At 43.1% G+C, this 21081-nt stretch overlaps 1 protein-coding gene and 1 long non-coding RNA gene across 6 annotated transcripts in view; one reads left to right on the forward strand and one right to left on the reverse strand.

Moving 5' to 3' along the window:
- Window positions 1-8853: 8853 nt before the first annotated feature.
- The window catches only part of SMPD3 (sphingomyelin phosphodiesterase 3), a 102996-nt gene continuing 90768 nt past the window's right edge, over window positions 8854-21081 (reverse strand). For all 5 annotated transcript variants that reach the window (XM_040075065.1, XM_040075062.1, XM_040075066.1 and 2 more), the window contains 4 exons: window positions 19703-19792; window positions 18824-18887; window positions 14326-14488; window positions 8854-13403 (listed from right to left, as the gene is read on the reverse strand). In XM_040075065.1, the coding sequence (XP_039930999.1) occupies window positions 13302-13403; window positions 14326-14488; window positions 18824-18887; window positions 19703-19792 (419 nt within the window). In that variant the 3' untranslated portion in view covers window positions 8854-13301. The remainder of the gene's footprint in view (window positions 13404-14325; window positions 14489-18823; window positions 18888-19702; window positions 19793-21081) is intronic.
- On the forward strand, window positions 9875-17998 carry LOC120757607 (uncharacterized). Its single transcript, XR_005702596.2, has 3 exons — window positions 9875-10014; window positions 13290-13427; window positions 16365-17998. It is a non-coding gene; the product is annotated as an uncharacterized LOC120757607 (long non-coding RNA).

A 21081-nucleotide genomic window follows, 5' to 3' on the forward strand; every position in this document is an offset into this window, starting at 1 on the left:
AAGAATCTTATTTTCTCTTGGAAGGAACTTATTCGGTGCTGCCACCACAGGCAATTTTTTTTTCTAAATGACAACAGCTTTGATCGTGACTAGACCTGCAGGCACAGTTGCATGTTCTAATAGAAACGGGATCCTCTGCCAGCACTGAACTAACAGTATTACAGTTCAGATATTGCAATAGATCCAGTGTATAGCTGGACAGCTTTTTAATGTGAGACACAGGTTTTAGTCAGGTAGTAAAAGCCATAATAAACTACCAGGTATTGCCATTCACATTTAACTTCCCAATTTTGGCTTTACTGCAGAAGTAACTGTTCTGCAGTTCTGAACTGCAGTGAAATGTTACTAAGGTGTGGTGGTTACCACGGCTCAGCTCCACAAGAGGGTGCTGAGAACCCACTTCTACATTTCTAGCACATTATAAATCAGGAAAATGCAGACTTGCAATGCAGCTGTCTCGTGCAAATCACACTTTTGCTGTTACGAGATACACTGTACATACATGCATGGAGTGGGAAACTAGTGTAAAAAGTGGCAACTGCTAGTAAATCTAATCCAGACCTGCACCTACTGTTAAAGCAGGCAGGCAACAAAATGTTGAATAGAGTGAATAGTACTCCTTGGACAGTGAAGTTGTCATGGCTCTAATGAAGGACAAGTCTTGCATTTTAAGGGATGTTTTCTAAATCACGGCAGCTGCAAGATTTGTTCCTTTATTTGCAGAACTGGTACCTTTTGTCTGAAAGCTGGGTAGTTCAAGGACTAAGATCCTGGAGCTTGCTTTTCTCCTTCATTAGTCCCTTTGAAACTGCTCTATGTGGGCTTCCTGCATTTAACAAGACAGAGGATGCAGTTCAGGGCTAATTCATTTAGTCACTCATCTTTTGTATTCTATTTGTAGTTACAGCTGGTTCTTAGGGGGGGGAGGAGACTATTAGAGCTTCCTAGTGTTGGATTTTTCCAGTGATGATTGTGAGCTGAATACAATGGGTGCTTGTGTTGTCATTCTACCTTATTGACTCTGATAGCATTGCAAAATCTTAATTTGGCTTGTACTTAATCGCTGTAATACTTCACATTTCCAAGCATTTAATGCAGATTAGTGATTAAGATGCTTCTCAGAGAGGTATGTATTATCATCTCTGTTTTTCAGATGAGAAAAAAACTAACTGTGGTTTGTGTGGGTGTGTGAGTGTTTCATCTGCCCCAGGCTCACTATAAGATTAGACCCTCAGAGCTAAAAATGACTTGCTCAAGGCCATGCAGAATAGACTAATCCCCTGACTCCCTAGCTCTGCTTTAATCATTTGTTTTCTTAGCACAGTGTGATTTCAGATGCAGCCTTATGAGGTTTGACTGAGATGCAGCAGATAAAGACTCAGAGGCAGTAAATACTTGGCTAGCTCAGTAATTAAAACCACCTGGGTTTTAACTCACATGTGAAATATATTATATAGAAGTTACATATTTAATAAATATATATATGTGTGTGTGTGTGTGTGTGTATATTTACAAAGCTATAGAGCATTGGTTTTGTTTTCAAAAGCTGTCATGAAGATGACCCACTTTTTTCCCCCCCCAGCAGGATTCTGTCTAGGATTTGAGAGCCCTGAAGCTGCCTCTTTTGTGGATGAGGGCAGTAATGAATGAATGAGAGCTGATGATTTTCCTGTGTGCCCAGGGAAAGCCCTGCAGGTGCAGGTCTGGCTGCTCTTGACAGAGGTGTGGGCACAGTCTCAGGGTGTCTTGTCTTTAATTTACTCAAGACTGGCTGTGGACCCTCTGGTTCTTCCTCAGGGTTTTGCTGAAGTGCAGCTGCGTGATGAGCTGCAGCAGCCCTTTTGCTGTGGATTGTGCCTCACTCCTGTCATTTTCCACAGCCTCTGCTCTCTCTTGCCTTGCACATCACTCCCTTGGGGAAGTGATGTACTCGTGCTTTGGGAGAAGGAGTGGGTGCTGCAGGTTACTGAGGGTGCTGCTGCTTCTGCAGGATCCTGCTCTATCTGTCCTCACATAAGGCGCCTTCTGGCTTCCTGTTAGGGTGTCTAAGAAACCACTTACTCACACTCCTGACAATCAGCAAATAAATCGAGCTGCAGCGATGAATGAGGTGGGAAGGAGACAAACAGCCTTTGCTGCAGCGCTCCGAAACGCCGTGTCCCTGCTCAGCTGCAGGGTTTCTAGGAATGTTGGAGGGGCTGTACAGCAGATCTGTGTGTCTCATCTCCTGCCTGCCTGACAGGCAGCAGCAAAGTCACTTGTGCCCAGGGGCTGGTGAGAGGGGATGAGGCACCCTCCCGTGGGGTGGAAAGGCTGGGAGAGCATCCAGAGCTGGGAATGGACTGGCTGCTCCGCAGCACCAGCGTCCAGGGGCTGCTTGGCCAGGGACGGCCCCGAGCTGCCATCGTGCCCCTTCCCGCCCGGCTCCTGAGGGGCTGAGCTGCAGGGGGGGATGGACACGCTCTCCTTACCCCTCCCTGTGCATCCCAGCACCCTGGGCTGTGTCCCACCCAAAATAAGGTGTCAGCTCCTGCTGCCAGCCACAGGGACAGAGCAGCTGGGCGAGAGGCCTGCTGTGCTTTGTGAGCAACTGTGGGGCTTGGGAAACCAGAGTTCACGTGATGAGTTTGTATCTGTGTGACTTCAGCCTGAGGGAACCAAGAGCACACAGGGGTAATGAACTGGTGTGAAGAGAATATTCAGACCATATGATTTTGCTGGCTCTTTTGCCACGTGTGTGTCCTGGCGTGCTGGGACATGCTACTGAGGGCCAAGGCAGTGGCTTGATATTGACTGTTCGTGTTCCTGCTGTTTTAAATCAGCACTGGAGTTTTGTGTCTCTTACCTCCTGAGCTGATGCTGTTCACGAGTTTTCCATAATGCTTCTCATTGCCTGTTTCTGCTGAGTAACAATGATCTTTGGACTCCAACTCAAGTAGTTTCATTCTGTCAGTGGAGTTCAGGTGATGTGCCCTTAAGTGACCCTGTTGGCATTGCTTCTTCTCGAGCCTTGGCCTTGCTGAAAATCAGGACCTTATGGGTGGCCCTGTGTTGAAAACTGTGCTGGCATATTGCATTATGATGGCTTAGTATGTGTTTCTGTTTTGTATGAAACTTAGGGAAGCTGCATCTCTTCTCCTTCATGCATTAAATAAATTTCTTTATAGATTTCAGGGTCTTGGATTCCTGCCCTGCCCTGCCCCTTCACTTTTTGCTAATACTGACTAGTGCTCAGCAAAAACTAGCAGTTCTGTCTGTGTTGCACGGCAGAATAAATGAACTGTGAAGTCAACTTCTGTGTTAAATGTTAGGTTTTTATCTTTTCTTGCATTATCTTGGCACATACCCTGCAATATACATGAAAAAAAGTCTTCAAAAAGGGAAAAAGGAAGAGAAATATCTAGGAGATACATGTCCTCATATTTCAGTACAAAACAGTCTCTATGTCTGTTGTAGCAGGGTGCTCTGCTCCACAGGTTTCAGGGGTCTGTACTGACAAAACATTTAATTTTTGCGTGTTTTGTTTTGTGCTTGTCACAGGCACGAGGCACTTTAAGGCCAGTCTCATCCATGTGCAGTGCTGCCAGGCTGAGGGGTTTGTTTCATGGTCACAGGTGACATGAATGAAGCAGCAGGGTAGAGCAGCATCTCCTTTCCAAAGGGGCACCAGCATCTCAGAGCATCTCAGCAGTGCTTCCCAAAGCAGGTTAGTGCCCAGGCTGAGCTCCTGCTGCCCCGTTGTGGGTGTGTTAATGTACAGGAATGGTTGGCAGTGTGTTCCTTGTTCCAGAGTGGCAGCACAGGTATCAGTGGGAGGTTTTGGTGAGGATGTGATGCTGTTTTATCCCACTCTCTTTGAGGGCACCCTTGATGGCAGATGTGTCCCCATTTAGAATGGTGCTATTTTTGTTGTGTCCCTGTGCCAGTCAGGCAGGCCCTGAATAAGTACTGGGATTTTCTCACAGGAGATCATCTGTTCAGGTCCATGCAGTACCTTACATCCAGTGCCAGCTTCCTGCTGCTTTCTTGGATGCTGCAGCCCATATCCTTTTGCTTGCAGGGAGAATATTCCGCTTGTGTCCCTGCCTCGAGCTGGGAATGAGATACACTGCTCCATTTTTTACCTCCCTGAAAAGCTGAGAGCTCTGATTCTCTTTTTGAGACAGTCTGTATTTGCTTTCCCTGGGTTGGCTGGGCAACAGCTAATCAAATAATTACATTTAAAATAAGATTTAACAAAAAAAGCATGTCTAAAAATAAAGGCAAGGTGTAGTCATGCTTGTCGCCAGCAAAACTTGTCAGCAGTGTGTGTTCTGGGGAATGTTTCTGGAGCAATTAAGGGCCATTTAATCTTTCTTAATGTACTTAACTTCTTATGTTGCATTTTTTTAATCTTTTTAGATGTTCTCCTATCTTTGCAGTATGTCTGCAGATCCAGTATCTCCTCCCATTCCTTTTCCTTCCATTCCCCCTGCCCCCTGTGTTTGCAGTACAGTCTTCTCATACAGAGCCTTGAAAGGCAGCTATTCATACTTCAAGAGCTTCTGCTTGTAAGCTCCAGTTCTGTCCATGTTTAAAACATGAGTAAAAATAGCAGTGTTGGGGTTTTTTAAATAATAAACTGAAGGTCCCAAACAGATAATTATGCTTCCCTTATAAATAAGCACAACCCAGAAGCAGAAGAAATTCTGTACTTTTCCCCCTGTCCTCAAACCAAACACGGGACTGAGTGGGACCTTCTGGGTTGTTCTGTATCATCCCTTTGGCTCTAGCATAGAATCTCTGTAAAAATACATTCAGCTCTGTTTTAAAAGCATTGGGGTTTCAGAGAGGAATCTTTTTTTGTTTATTTTGCATTCCATTATGGTCATTTGGAAGCTGATTTTGAACTTTCCTGGTCTTGTGGTCAGAAACCTTCTAATTGTCAGCCCAGGAATCCAGGCCTGGACAAGGACCTCTTATACTTGACCAGACCCAGTGTTTCTTTCTGCCAGTATATAATAAATGCTACATTTACAGCTTCTGATTTGCTCTGACTTTGGAACAGAGCTTTGAAACATGGTGAGGTTTCTGCAGTGAGGTGAAAGGACACTCGAGGTCAGCTGTGGGCAAAAGGATCTCACCAGGTACGCACTGTGAGTTCAAAAGTGGCACAGAGTTTCAGGAACACTTATAATGAAGTGACTGCAGCATGAAGTCCTTCTTATGTGCTTGTTGTGGCACACAAGACGTTTGGTTAAAGTCTGAGTTTGCTGTGGCTGTAAAAACTTTGTTGGCAAATGTGGAAAAGAGGAATTAAATGTAACCAAGGAATAACAGAAAATAGTTTTAAATATCTGTTTCATAACAGTCTGCTTTTGCGGCTGAGATAATGGACCAGGTTGCATACTGATAATTAGTTTGTCTTGAGTAATACACCTTTCATTAGAAATATATTTAGCATAGTGCTTGGCACCGTGCTAGGCCCAACATTTTTGTTTAGTTGGTGTTCTGTAGACCTTGCAGCTTTAAATGTAGAGAAAGATTCAGCTGGATTTTGCTGGGTATTCAAAAGACTGAATTGGCCTTTCGGTATTTAAGAACTTGTTACAAAGAAGGTAACAATTATACCTAGGTAGGTCTGAGAAGGTATTGAGGACATTACCCACAATGTAGCAGGGCTGGGTGTTCAAAATGAGAATCCTCTGCTCATTTAGAAGTTCACGAACCTCTTTAATGAGAAGAAAGGTACCTCATTACTTTTGATGTGAAAAAATGTCATCTTCCCCTCATCAAGCTCATCTCTTTCTGTTAATTTCTGCTCATGTGGTGGGATCAGAAGCGCTGGGGAATGTCAGGTTCTGAACTCCCACATCACACTACCACGATGTTCAGAGGCTTCTGAGCAGACTGCAGCATGTGATGCTGTTGGCAGCATTGGAAACTCCTTCTGTTGTTTGAATCCACAGAATCCCAGAATGACTTTGGTTGGAATGTAAGACCTGAAAGAGCATTGAGTTCCAGCCCCTCTGTCATGGAGAGGATGTCATTTACTGGATCAGGTTGCTCAGGCTCTCATCCAACATGGCCTGGAAGACTTCCAGGGATGGGACATCCCTGAATCCAGAATCTCAAAATTCCAGTAGTATTGCTGTAGAATAAAGCAGTTCTTAGCACAGCTGCATCCTGCACTCTGTGTGCATGGTCCTGCTCAGCTCTTGGGTCCCAGGTCACATCTGTGGAGTCTGTCCCCCCTGCCCTGCAGACTCTGTCCTTTGCAGGCAGCTCTGGCTCCCTGCTCTGACACTGCAGTGTCTTGGCCACCGTCCTCCATTTGGGCTTATTAAGGCAGAAGGATTTATATCAGTTAGTAGCTAATACAGTGTTTAATGTGTGTATCTGTGAGGCAAATTCCATTTTAGCTGGGTGGAAAGCGGTCAGGGATATCAATATTCCCAATATTCCTGTCCTAATGACAGCCCAGCATTCAGGATCACATTAAGGTCTCTATTGAGCTCAGCACGCTGACGCATCTTGTTGCTGGGATTTGGAAGGGTCAAATCATTTGCAGATAGGAATGGGACTTTGAAGGCTTTTGGTTGCTTTGGACACAAACTGCTGTCTTGAGGAGCTTTAGCAGAGCTTGGCACAAAGCCTGGTGTATCAGCTGTAGTGTAACTGTGAAAGCTGTGTGGAGCTCTGGGCTTCTGTTGTGGTGTTTACAAAGGATATTCTGACACACCTGGCTACCAAATACTGTGGCACTTGAAGCACTTTGAAGTTGTTCTGCTGGGTTTGGCTTTGGAGACATCAAAGGTTTACTTAAAAAAGGAGAAGAGAAGGTTTGGCAGTGGTGGGCACTGTGAGTTGATGAGATGCTCCTGTGGGAAGAGCAGAAGGTGAAGCATCAGCTTAGGGACACTTCCAGGGGGCAGAGTAAGCAGGTGCTGTTTTCTAGGAATTCCACCATTTACAGACAGGGGAGCCAGCTGAAAGCTGTTAATAGGATGTGTGTTAATAGGACCATGTAGAAAATGCCCCTTTATTCTGTGGTTATATTCAGTTATCTCATCCTTTAAAGCACACAAGAAAGCTGTAGCATTTTTCTATTATAGTTAATCTCTTTTTCTGATTAGTTTTCCATTCAGATGTGATTCTTGGTACCACAGGGTAGGCGTCAGTGGTTGAGCACAACTCCAGCAGCTCATGGGATCTTCAGTAGTATGAAATGTTTATCAGACTCAGGAAAGGGTTTGAGGACATTTAGGGAGGAGGAATATACATCCTGAGTTAAGTGTTGATTGAGATTCCATCTTTTTCTGTAACTATTCTCAGATTTTTTTTTCCTCCTCCCATTTTCTTCTAATCTTTCCTTCAATTAATGCATATATCTTCCCATCCACATTTAATGGTTGTAAGGAGCAGTGGTTCAATCTACCATTATGTAAAATATGAGAAATGGGATTGTTGTTCTCCTTCCAGTATTCCTAGCAAGCCCCACACACTGATTTCACAAGTAGCTTCTTGGAGGCTTCCCTAAATGTCAGGGAAAGCATGGAAGAAAATGGGGATACAGATTTAGGAGTGGTAGATGGGAAATCTGGAATAATCTTCTGAAAGGTCATGAAAATGTAGACGAGCCACTTCAATTTGCTGCAACAAGAATTGCTACACCAAAGTATTAAATAGTCAAAGGGCTACAAGAATAATGGTTTCAGCAGCATTCTGAGCAGGAATTTCAGTGGGATTGGGAGGTTTGTGTATTAATAACTGTGCTTTGCCAAGAGAGTCTGTAAAACAGCCAAAGAGGCAGATGGCAGTGCTGTTACAGTGCTGACCCACAGGCAGCTGTAGGCACAGGTTCATCATGAGCTGCACTGCAACTCCTGGCACAGGGAGCAGGAAGGAGCTGCAGTTTTCTATACTTGTTCTTATAACTGTCTGCAATATGCAAATATCCAAGAAATTACTGTGTTTTTAACTTGTAGTTCCTTAGCACTTCATAGAAGGGAACCCACTCATGAGCTGCTCACATAATAACCAACTGCAGCAATGGGAAAATAGGTCAGGTATTGCAAGAGAGGCAGTCTAGGAATCTACCACTGGAAAATCAAGTCTAAGTATAATGCAGTGGTAGCGTCAGAATGCAGACAAAAATCACTTGTGCAGCAATGGAGAAAGCTGCAGAAATCCATCTCTAATGTCCTGTCTCACAGGATGGGGTGGCACCTTCCTGAGGCAACGATAAGAAACCTGTGCACTGTCCTTTTTCTTACCCATTTTCATTCCACTGATTTTATCCTTTCTGCTTGTGGAAAAAATAAATTCTTCAAGGAGGGGTTCCCTACTGGCTTTTACAGGACTGTTCAGGAAGACTAAACCAGTTAAATGGATTTTCTCTTGACATTGTTCTGTTAAATCAGCAATTGTACATGGGGTGTGATGTGTGTTTTTTATCTTTGACCGGACAGCACAGAGATAAAAACCTGCTCTCCCTGAGCTCAGGGGCCAGATCAGTGTTGTGGTGCCCAGCTGTGCATCCTGCTTGTTCTGCAGTCTGGGGCCAGGCTCCAGTGCAGAGCCTTGTCCTTAAGGCAGGGACTTGGTGTGAGTTGCACGGGGAATGCTCTGCAGGAAGGCTGCACACCTGGAAAACTGCTCTGTGCAGGGGCTCTTTGGGCACTGGAGGGGGAGTTAAAAGGACTCAGTTCTTTCATCCTGTATTTTCTGCAAGTTCACTAGAACAGGTGTAGCACAGTGAGCTGTACTTGACCCACCCACCAGACTGTGATTTGGAGTCAGATCTCTCTTGGTGACACCAGACTCTACAAGACTCCACATCACAAAACCAGAGAAAGCGACTGCGCAGAATCATTTGAGCCTTGAAATTTTATTATCTTGTTTGCATCAACCAGTTATTCCTTTCAGCACCAATAAAAGACAAAAACCCCTCCATATTGTTTAAAATACCTTGTTTTTATCAGGTCTGTGATTGTGGTTTTCTTGCAGGTAAAGAAACCAATGAAAATATTTAAATTTTTCCTTTTTTTTTTTTAAATACATTTATAACAAAATGTCAGAAGGTGTGTGCTTACCATATAAAAACATTAGGTTCCAGAAGGATACAATACCGAAAAATCATTGAAATAAAAAAAGGTTATTCTTATTACAGGACTTCTAAACCTCAGCAATAATACAAGTCTTTAAAAGCATTAAGATTATATTTAAAACAAAATGGCATGGAAAAGTGAGACCTTCAGTAACAATTTGACCCTCATAATGGATAAAATTGGGAGGTTTTCAAAGTGCTTCAATTGTATTTCTGTCCTCATCCTGTAGTGCCAGGAGGAGGCAAAACTGCTTCATTTCTGAGCTGATGATATGTGCTGACACTGCTGTGCTGCTGTGTGATCCAGGGTAGCTCACACACCAAACTGGGGACCATCAGATCGGCCTCATCTGCACCACCAAACAAAGGCCATTAAAAAAAAAAATCCTATTTGGAATTGAACATTCCTTAAATCTTACTGTCTTACCCAACAAATAGGCCTGAAGGTCTAGCCAGACTAACTGAGAGTGTTTCTGGGATAAAACTTTCTCATGATGCTGGCACAAAGCAGATAAACTCCTTCTGCAGCCAGCAGGACAAAACTTCTCAGGCTGCAGGCTTCTCCTGGAGCCAGGCTCTGGTAGTTTCTGTTTGCTTTAGGCAGCTTCTGCCAAGTGTCCAGGTTGGGATGGAATAAAACTGGGCACTGGAATGAGTCAAATGGGGCTGGGGTTACCTCCCTGGTGCTCAGTGGATCCATCTCTAGGGTGCATTTTTGAAGTAATCTAAAGTTACCAACTTTGTCAGGACCTGACACCTTCAAATCTCTGGAAATGCTTGGTTTTCAGCTGTCCTCTTTGGGCCTTTTGTTCACTTGTTCTGCAAGTGCTGTTGTAAGATGCGAGCTGAAGGAGAGAAACAGAAGATGTCATCTAGCTTTTGTAAAAAGACGACACTTCATCTCCAGCATCCCTGGTGAGAGGCAGGTAATAAACCAAGCATAGTCTTACCACTCACTGCTTGAAGATGCCTGAAATCCCAGTACAAAGGGGGATAAGCATAGTAGAGTAAGCTTAACTTGATTTCTTATATATAAAATTCTACTTATAAATTGGGTCATGCTATCCATAAGCAAAGTAGGATTGACATCTGAAAAACCTTTGCAGGGTTTGATGTCCTGGGTGTGTTCTCTTCACCCCAGCCCCGCCCACCCTTTTTTTTTTTTTAATGCAAATATTCTATTGTATAGTGTCTGCCTAAGGCCTGTGATGATTGAGATCGTGCCAGTACAGGCATTGTCTGAGTGGAGTCTGTGGGCTCTTGGATGGAACTGTGGTGGCTGGAGTGGTGTAGGCAAAACTCTTTTTTCTCCTGAAGGTCCCTGTCCTAGAAGGGGAAGCTCACTGCTACAGACACTCTCTGACCCCTGCAAGCATTGCCGAGGCATCAGAAGGCACAGGATCAATGCAAAAAACCAAGGAGCATCTGTACAGTGGTGCCACCGTGCTGAACCTCCCAGCATCACTCCCTTGCAAAGTCACATCCCTAAGACAGTAAATTAGAAAGAGCTACTTACACTGGTTAAATGTATGTGTATTGTGTAAGAGAATATTTTACAGCTAGCCAGTTCTTGAGCACTGAGGAACTAGGAACATCAAAATCTAAAACGGTTTACTTCAAATTTGAAAAACCCTTTTTTTCGGCGTATCTCAAAAAGTTGATCAAAGTGACTGACTTTTCAGTCAGCACGAAGCCACAGAACAAATTTTAAAGTAATTTAGACTGTTAGTTTTACTGTAAATAATGTAACATTGTTTGGCAGTAGTTTTATGTTTGTATCCCACACAGTGTCAAATTCAGCTCCTGCAACTGATACTTGGTGAAATTGATATCAAATCGTAATTTACATCGTTAGGAAAACTATTAAAAATACCGTACCTTGTAGTTAGTCTTACTACTGAGAAATAGCTGCTGGACAGCACACAAATTGCTACTGGTACTGTTTGGGTTTTTTAGAAAAGATTAATAAAATACAAGCAAGGTAGAAAACAGGATTAAAAAGCATTGATTTGGGTACAAGTTTTTCTGAATTGAGTCGAGCGATAAGAAACCCGAAAAACACATTGCACGTATGTGCACCCTCTGTATAAAGACAGACATACAAAGTGGGAAACTGGTGGTGCACTGGGGTAGTACACTAAAGTCTCTGATTCTGTAAACTTGAATTCCTAATTTTATAAAAAGGGGAACTGAGTCTGGTTCCATTTTTGAGTCCCCACGGGTTACACTTCAGACTTCCCCACGGTTTGGCACAGTACACTTTTAAGAGGCAGTCTCTGCTGAAGGAACCCTGGGACTGGACAACGAGGCGTAAGATGTGTCAAGACCAGGTGCAGCGGGAGAGGGTGAGCAGTGGCCTTGCTGCCTCCTTGGAATTAGCCAATACTGATAGTCCTGTACTCTCATGACTATTACGAGTTTCGCCGTTTGCAAAATCAGATCTAAGTACAAGCTCTGTTGTTTACTGTAGCTAACTAAGCAAGTACCAGAGGCTGTGCAGACGGAGATTCCTATTTTAGATCTATTCTGATTTAGCTCAAGCTGATTCACAGCAGGTGTAAACTAAACCAAAACAAGAGCGTCCTCAGGAGTTTGTGGGCAGCGTAACTAAAACAGGTTATTAAATGGAGTACGTCTGATATTGGGTTAACTCTGCTTAACACAGGGAATTTGTAATACAAGAGGAAATAACACAAAAGTTGAACAGGAGATAGGGAGAAGGAACTAAGTAATGGTTAAAACAGAAGGGGTCTCTATGTTCTCCCAACAACACAAATCCTCTGAAATTAAATCCCTAAAAAAATGCCAAGTTTCATTATGGACCTGATTCTCAGTTTTTCATTATTTTTGTTAATGTTACAGAGGCTGGGTAGGTCAGGTCATGGGGACAAGATGGCAGAGGGGAGCCCCACATTTGAAGAGCTTTAGTGGAAAGAACCAATGAATCAGATGGCAAGACCCCCATTCAAGTCTATGAGTGTATACCAAATGGAGAATCATGTCTCACAGACATCAAAACAGCCTCTGTTCCTGGGAAGCAGTTACCTAAAGGCCAAGAGTCACAGTTCTATTCTCTACTCTCCTGCTGGCCGTGTTCCACTTCCCCTTTAAGTGTACTGATTCCTTTAGAAAATTGTCAGGTTATTCTGCCTTATCAATCATACACCGTTCTACACCTTCCCCACCCCCCCAAAAATGTCACTTATGTTTATTTTTACTCTATATCTAGCATGCATTTTACAATTCATTTCCCACTTACCCTTTCTAGCTAAGGCAGAATGTTGGCTCTGGTGTTACCAATGGTACTACAGGAATCTATTCACTCTACTGTAACATACATATCCCATACCATAATTCAGAACTGTCCCACACATGGGAAAGAAAAGACATTACAGGGAAACTATTTCTTCTTAAGGGAATAAGTTGCATTTAGAAAGCTGAAGGCCTGATTCTGGAGTCATCGTTCAGACAAAACAGTTCATAATTTCATTGGGAACACAGCTGGACTAAGGGTGGAACTGTGTTCCCAAAGTCTCAATTCCAAACCTTTTAATTATCCTTAAATCAGACAGGAAGATACTGGTCTGCAAATTGAAGAGAGTTGTTTGGTTTAAGGTGTACCTGCACTGCCAGAAGGGTTTCCAGTCCCCTTCGGCCAGGCCTGGTTTGTGCCCTCCCTTCCCTGCTGCCGTTGCCAGGTTTCTCTGCCCGGTTTCTCTCCGGTGCATGCAGTGCGGGCGCATGCGGCTGCTGCAAGCACGAACTACAACTGTCACAGGCTAAAGAAAGAGGAAAAGCTGCAGCTTCGTAGTTAGACAAAGAAATGATGCAAAAAACCATTGAGCGGCACTAACTCACAGACTAAGTACAAACTAAATTGTGCTATATATTAGTATAAAAACATGTTTTAGTAAGAATGGCACTGGTTCAGAAGGAATTAGGACTTCCATCTTGGTTCCGTTCGGTCCACAGTGAAAGCATTGTAGTACAGGCCTGCCTTGTTGCCTGAGCCACTTGTGACAGTGGCTTTTGGCCACAGCCCCTTCCATTTCTTCCCTTTTTAGATCCACATTGTTGGTACTTTCTGGGAGTAGCCCAGGTCAGGTCTGGTCATCGTTCCTAACGTGGCACCAGAATAGTTCATTCTTATCCTCTGATATTTTTGAAATATCATTCACGTTTCCCTCTTCTAATCTCTCAGACCTGGTCGGCTTTAAGGATCATCCTCTCCCGTAGACACCATGAGACGCATTGCTACTGGTAGGTGGTCTGTCAGGCCTGCCAACTGGGTAATAAAGCTGAACTCTTCCACTTCCTGCAGAAGGAGGACAAAAGTAAGGTAAGGAGCTGAAAAACCCGTCTGTCATTCCACACATCAGAACTCAGCCTCTTTGAACTACCTTAGTGTATTACAGTGGTGTGGGACCAGCCTGGGTTGGCTGGGCTGATGGGCAGCTGCCGCTCAGGGCATGGCAGTGTGCTGCAGAGGGTGAGGTGAGCCGCTGGCAGCACGCAGCTGAGCTGGTCTGGATGAAATCTCTTGCACCTTTTCTTTCCATTCACAGTAACATCTATGTTGTTCCAGACAGTCTCATCTACAGTGCTGCAGGAGGTGATCCACGTGCAGGGTATGGCAAATAGATGTGAAGGGGTTCCTTGTTCTCATCATGGAACTCTGTACAAGGCAAGGCCCTACACCAGCAAGCAGACTGCGCCCTACAAGTTCTCCCTCTGGGTAGCTTATATCAGCTACGTATTGCAAAGTTGTAACTTTATATATTTTTTATATTTTATATATTTATATAATATATATTTATATATATATATAAACCTTTTATATAGATACACTCACACCTTTTATATATATACCTTATATATATATACACACACCTTATATATAAATTTATATTATATATAAGGTTTATATAGGCATAGAGGAACATCCAGACACTTGAAAAGATTAAAAAATATTCAGACTGCAGGCATAGGAAAAGCATCAGACAAAACAGTTAGGCAAAAGCTTAAAAGGAGTGAAATCAAGGTTGGTTGGTTGGTTGCTTTAGAAGAGCAGTACACCTACCAGTGCTGCTGCTGGAATCCTCAAACTCAACTTTGTAGTAGCTTTACAAACATGGTACCTGCATGCAGAAGTGGGAAATAGCAAAGCAGCGGGTCCTCCCAGGAGTAGAGGAGTGTGTTGTGCAAGTTACAGCCTTTTTGGCAACTGTAAAACTCACCACTTTCCATTCCAGGTAGAGACCTTCTTCTGTATAGAGCATATAGTCAATCCTCCTCCCGTTTCCCTTCAGTGATGCCTTCCTCCCCTTCTGACTGGAACTGTGATTCTTGCTGGTGGGATAGACTAAGTATCCTTTCCTCCCTTCTTCACTTTCCAGCACCCTAGTTCATTAAAAAAACCAAACAAAGCAAGTTTAATGTTTAAACGTTTGCTCATCGTGGCCGTTTACACATTACCCAAGGTTCTCTCCAAATCCCTGATAAGGATAATCCCAGTCCCAAAGGACTGTTAAAACTGTAAAGCACATCTTTCTCCCTGTGGGATTTCCAGTATGAGGCTGCTCTAACTGCTGACAGTGCTCTTAAAGCCTGCTCTTGGTATCCCTGGTGCTGTGCTGGAGCTCCCTTGAAGCCAGGAGAGCAAACACTGAGAGGGGAAGCTGCTGTCAGTACTGTAAGGCAGCTCAGAGCCCCTCTGCTGATTGCCAGTGTTGCTGAAACTGGCAGAGGAGGAAGTTGTTTCCTGGATTGCTTTAGTACAAACCTGAGCGCTTTGATACAAACCTCTCCATTCTGATCAGACCAGCTCCTGAAATTACAGCATCCAGCTTTACAGACAGGGTGTGAGTGAGGATTGGTTTGCAGGAACACACATCTGGGCACATGGTGGCTGCTCTTGAGCAAGTTTCAGCATCAGATTACCAAGCTCTTCCTTCACTAGAAATGACAGCTTAATTTACTTGATTCCTGGACATGGCACTGCAAACTCCTTCACATGGAGGAGTTACTCAGGAGGTGTGTTAGCACTGCCCCTGCCTTGCAAGGAGATCACCCAGCCCAAGGCCACATCCAGAAGCACACAAAACTGAGAATTGCTTTTCTAGGTACCAATCCTGTGTTCAAGGAAATAAGATGCTGCCTTCCCATTTAAATACTTATTTTGGGTGCTTAAACATTACCTGTAGGTTTTAAGACTTGACTTGGATGGGTTTTATGGAGCTGGGTTCAAGAATTTTTTTAATGCATACATGTGAGAGCACATAAAGGAGGAAAAACAAGGGACAAGCACTTGTGATAGGTTTTAATGTGTGAGATTCAGATGGTTGCTTTGTCATATTTTGGGGTTTTGGAAGGACCTGAATGGTGGCAGAGGGGACCCAGCACTGGCTACAGTTGATTAGGTCTCAGTAGTGTTATAACCTCTAAGTTTGGGTCAATTGATCCATTTGAGGTGCACTTTGTGTGCGCTGCAGCAGGTAACAGTCACAAAACTCTGATCATGTAGTCATTTGGTCAGAACTTTTCTTAACCCACCTTTGGACTTAAGAAGGCATTGAAGGTTCTTAGAGCTTATTGTAATCAGTTTATGAAAGTAAACTTTCTTTTATGTGTTGCTTTGTTTTGATAATAACTCACATTAAATTAGCTTATTGTCTGCACCCTATTTTGATTCTCCAAAGAGCTCTTGCAAATTATTCACTTCCTTAGATTGTTTTTTCTAGGTTCAAGGAAGCAAGTCCTTTGATGGTATTGACCTCTTTCAAAATTTGTATTTATATTTAGTGAAGCTAATTAAGTAATAAAATAGAAGAAACTGCTGATTAGCTCTGCAGCAATACTGCAAAAAATCTTATTTGCATTAATTTAAAACATGAATTTGTTTCAGCTTTAGTTGTCTTTTAAAAAGTCTGTGAGTGCTGGGTATTCACTTAAACTGCCCAGGTGCTCATGGAAGGGAAATATTAATTTCAAATACGTGAGGGAAGCAAATTGTAAATGTGCATGCATGTGCTGCTGCTGAGCACTTGCACCTCTCTGTGCACAGGGGTTTGCTGTTTGTCTCTCCAGGGAGTTGACACAAGCACAGGACAGCTGGCTCTGCTGTGCTGCCACTTAAATGCTGACAACCCGAGGGAATGTTTCTAATCATGGCTGAGTTGCACAACTAAACCTCAGTTTGATCAGAATAACTGTCGTGGTTCATAGGATATGAAGAAAGGGAGAATAAAATAACTGGAACTTTGTTTTTCCCTGCCAGGGCTTTAGTCCCAAACCCCCCAGAGCTGGAGGGGGAAAGCCCCATCCCTCTGTTGTTGGTTGTGTGGTGCTGACCCAGCTGCAGCGAGCCAAGGAGCACCGAGAGCAGTGACTGGAAGGGAGCCATAAAGCAAAATTCCCTCATCCCAAACCTCGAGGGACCATCTCTCATCCTGGCCAGAAGCACCTGAGCTAAGGAAGACTTTTCTCACTGCTGTTGAAGCCTTTGGCCCAGAGTTGTGAGCCCCTGTCCAGCAGAGGAGATTGAAAAAAATTGCATTTAAATTTTTTCTTAGCTATGCTGGAATGTGCTCTCCTAGGCCTGCCTCTGGTCAGGGTTCAGAGGTAAAAATGGCTTTATTCCAGTGCTTAATTTAAAGATGACAGTCATCTCTGTGAGATGGGATTATTTGTGTGCATTTCCTGAAGCCTTTCTGAGCAGAAGCTTGTGTGGCTTCCAGGACTGTGGCATCTAGCTAATTAACTGTTTGATAATTATAAATTACTTTCTCATTATTTGTACCAAGTCTGTTGTTCTAGCCCAATGTTTTACGTACTGTGCTTAACACAAAAGAGATGCTTAAGAAGGAGTTGTTCTGCTGCTTTTATGGCCTATTTATTTTAGTAATGTGGAATACTTAATTTTATTTATAAACCAGAGAAGAGTGCTGATGAAGAAATAATTCCCTGGATAGCTGATATTGCCAATTTAAATGTCTGTAAAGCTTTATCAAGGTTTATTATTGAAAAAATTGAGAATGGATCAATTCTAGGAGGTACCCTGCTTTGCTGTGTATAAGAACAATATTTGTTAGCTAGATAGTGCCCCTCAGCCACTGTGCTATTTAACTTTTACATGTCTTTAAAGCCCAGATTCCATTAATTGCTTTAAATTTCCCTGAAGTTCTTTGCACATTCCCTGTTTGCCTGTCCTTTGCAGAGGCAGCAGCACAGGCTCCCTTGGCCTCCCTTGGACACCACGGCTTCTCCAACACAGGAGCACCTCCAGAGGATGCACTCCTGCGGAGAGAGCCTGGGGAAATTACAGCCCCACAGGGGTTATTTCATCAGTGCACACCCAGAGGTGGCAGAGGTAGTATTCTTCATTTGTTATTGATTATTGGATGGCTCCCTATTTAGTCATGTATTTGTCAGTGGAACGTGGTTGCTGAACACAAGTAATCCTTCAGGGAATAAAACATAATAGCCCAACAGGAATTTTGTGACACATTGGCTGAAAAGGCCACTTTAAAACACAGGGTTTGTTTGGGTTTTGTTTCTTTTGTTGGTTTGGTTTTGGTTTGGTTTTGGTTTTCTTAGGGGATGAAGGGGGTTAGGTTTTGTTTTGGTGTTTTGGGTTTTTTGCTCTTGAAAGCATAAAATGTAATGTTACACCCACATACAGATTTGCATTAACAAATTTGATTGTAGGGCCAAATTACCTTATTTTTGCTTTCCAGAAATCCCTTTCACATGTATTAAAGTTATGTTTTTAACATGTGAATAGAAATGTCTGGAAATTTTGTAATCTCTCAAATGTGCAAAGCAGGATTCACTGTAAAAAAATTTTATTTTGGATGTAAACTAAAGCCAAACCTGATGTCTAGAATTCAATTTCTTTGTTCAAAACTGAAATAAAACTTCAGGGTGTGGCCTCACTCAATGCATTCAACCAAGTGTCCATCTATGCCATAAAGTGCACTGTGCTTGGTGAGTAATTACATCAACATCCTATAAGGCACCACTTCCATTATGAGTGTCAGCAGAAACAGCTGGACTGACTTCTTAGTTTAAATAATTTTACCTCTGAAGTATATTTTAGTAATGCATAGTTAGAACATCTTTTATAGTGTGTAATGAGGCTAAGGTATTTATTTAGCACAGTAAACTCGCCTTCATCGTAGGGAAGGTGACAAAAGGATTGCCACATTCATTAAGTGCTGCTCTAAAATGTACAAAGCTTATTAATTTCTCTCTGCTGGCATGTTGTTTAACAAACAGGTATTCAAGAAATTTATCTTAGGACTTCTGCTAATTAAGATTTTCTTTTATTTCTCGTAATTCCCCTAGCTCAAAGCAAAGACACCTGTTTCTCAATCTCAGACACTCTTTAGAGGTGATGCTGCACTAGTATCACTGGAAGATCCTTAGCCATATTCCTAGTTCTGTCTGATGTGCAGTTTAATTCCTCTCTGTATTTTTGAGCTGGTGTTTTAAGGGGTACTGACTACTGCAATGAATGGGTAATTCAGTTACCCAACTAACTGACTTAGAGAACCAACCTGTTTTCCTGCCCCTTTTATCCTCTTCCCCAAACACCCCTGGGTAAAAATATGATTATTTGTTTTGTTTTCAGTCTATCAAATACCTCTCAGTCTGAACATTTGAAAAGTTAAACAGCAGGCAATGAACTTGCATTTTACACAACTAAAACATGTGGAAATCTTAGGAATTGCATACTTCTGTAGGTTATCTGGGGTGCACACTTCTTCATCATATAATCCTTCAGGATCCAACAGGGTACCTGTGAACAGAAAGGGAGCTGTGAGTGTCCCAGCAGAGCTCCCAGGACGTGCCTCTTGGGAAGCTTGCAGAGGCACAGGGGTGTGGGAGAGGGGACTGCTCTGAGAGCACAGCGTGTTCACGTCTGTCCCCAGACCTCCCTACTGCCTGGCACCTTGCAAATGTCTCCACGCTTCCACTTTCAGCCCCCATGACTTTAATTTGTTTTTCTCCTACCACAGAGTAAAGCCTCATTATTAAAAGGTTCTACTTATCTTTAGTATCTTCACAGTTATTAAAGTTCCTCTGGAGAAAGTATTAACCCCTGTTCTAAAACTTCAGCAAGTTCAACTGAGTCATGCCAGATATCAATATCTCAGAGTTCCAGGAAATCTTTTGTAATACAAACCTTACAAATTCTAAGAGCTGATTTGCTTTGTTACATCCTCACTGTATTTATTGAGCACCAAATGGAACACTGAGCAGAAGCTGCAGGCTTTCACTTCACGCACAAAGTACAGAAACAATAATTTGGCTACCTTCCCCCTTAAGTAATCTAGAGATTATTTTAAAGTAGAATATATGGGGAAGGTATCCAGGTAGCTTGATGCATGACTTCTAGAATGTGAACTGCAGTTCAAGATCTCTGGTTCTTAATTGTCATTGCACAAGATATTTCTACAGTCTATCAAATTTATGGTATAGAAATACCCCTTATAAATATTTGGCCTCCACCAAACTCTTCCTGCTGGTCAGCTGAAGCAGCTGCTGCTTAGAGCTGGCTGGGGGTGACAGACAGGGAGGTGTTCCCCCACTGAGAGCTAGAGAAGGTCTTACCAATTGCCCAAGGCTTATCCTCCCCAGGACCAACTCGACACGGGTCTTTGTAGTGTGTAAACAGAGAGTGCTGTTGCTCCAGCTTGTCCTCTGCAGGGAAAGAACAACCCCAAGAAAAGGCACATCAGCTCCTGGTTGTGAACCTGAGCACAGCTGTGTGTTCTGCCACAAGAGCAGCACCAAGCCCTCGTTTCTCCTCAGTAGGAGAGTCCTAAATACACAGCTTTGATTTGAGTCGCTTCAGCCACAGCTTTACTGCACAGCAGGATCTTGCCTCGGTCAGAAATTCCAGAAAATGCTTGCTATTAAGAGTGTTTCCCTGTGCTTTCTTACAGTCTTTTCAATGGAAGATATTTTTGGTAGTTTTTAGCTCTAAGCTGAAATGAATGTTTTCCAGTGTATCGCGTCCCTCTGCCATTGCCATTGTTTGCTTACACAGTAAACTCTTGTTGAGATAGAACACCCAGAGGAGAGCTGGGCTGGCTTCCCAATGGCAAAGGAAGTGCCAGTTTGTGGGCATATTTACATATCTCAGTGAGTTTGAAGAAAAAACCTTATGCTTTCTTTGCTTCAGAAGAATTCACTGACTGAATGTTTTCCAAACTATAACAGATACAAGAAAGGACAGGCAACTGATAATTTACTTGGGATGTATCTACAGCATTAAAGCCATTCTAAACATAATCAGCGTGACCTATCAAACTTTAAGTTAAATTCTTCTTAGTTGCTACTGTGCTCCTTGCATTGAAAGCATAAAGCAAATCAAGATCCTAGGATCACTTGGTAATATATCCCACAAAACTCCACATACCAGCATTTCAGACCCTGAGCAAACCAGCAAGATCCTGTTCTGTGTGTGCTGTTATCAACACAATCCCCATAGCCAGGAAACAAACTGGAACTTGAGAATGTCCACGGCAACAATTCCACTGTTACATGGCAAAGAAACTGCAAACAGCTCCTGAAAGCTTCCTCACAGCACTTACACCTCTTATAAGGCTAGAACATCTTAGCAAGACTTGAAGCTGTCTCCTGGGAGATTATTCACCTGAGTTTGGAGCTGCTGCTGCTGTCGTGTATTTGTCACTGTCTATGCCAAGAGCGGGTGTGAAAATGGGAAATGAAGTCCAAAACAAAACTCGGGACTGTGAGCTGTGTCTCTTGACAGAGCCCAGCTCACATACCAAGGATCACATCAAATCTCCTCGTGTAAAACACTGGTCTTGCTAAGGAAGGAGCTGCTGATCTCTCGCTGAATAGAAAGGTGGAGTGGAGCAGTGCTGTGCTCACAGCTGTCGGCTCCTTTGCCATTTTGTTATTCAGAGTCTTTAGTACAGCTGAATGACAGTTCATCTGTCTCATTACATCTTTCCAGCTAG

Source organism: Hirundo rustica, chromosome 11, assembly GCF_015227805.2.
Source record: "Hirundo rustica isolate bHirRus1 chromosome 11, bHirRus1.pri.v3, whole genome shotgun sequence".
Classification (NCBI taxonomy): Eukaryota; Metazoa; Chordata; class Aves; order Passeriformes; family Hirundinidae; genus Hirundo; species Hirundo rustica.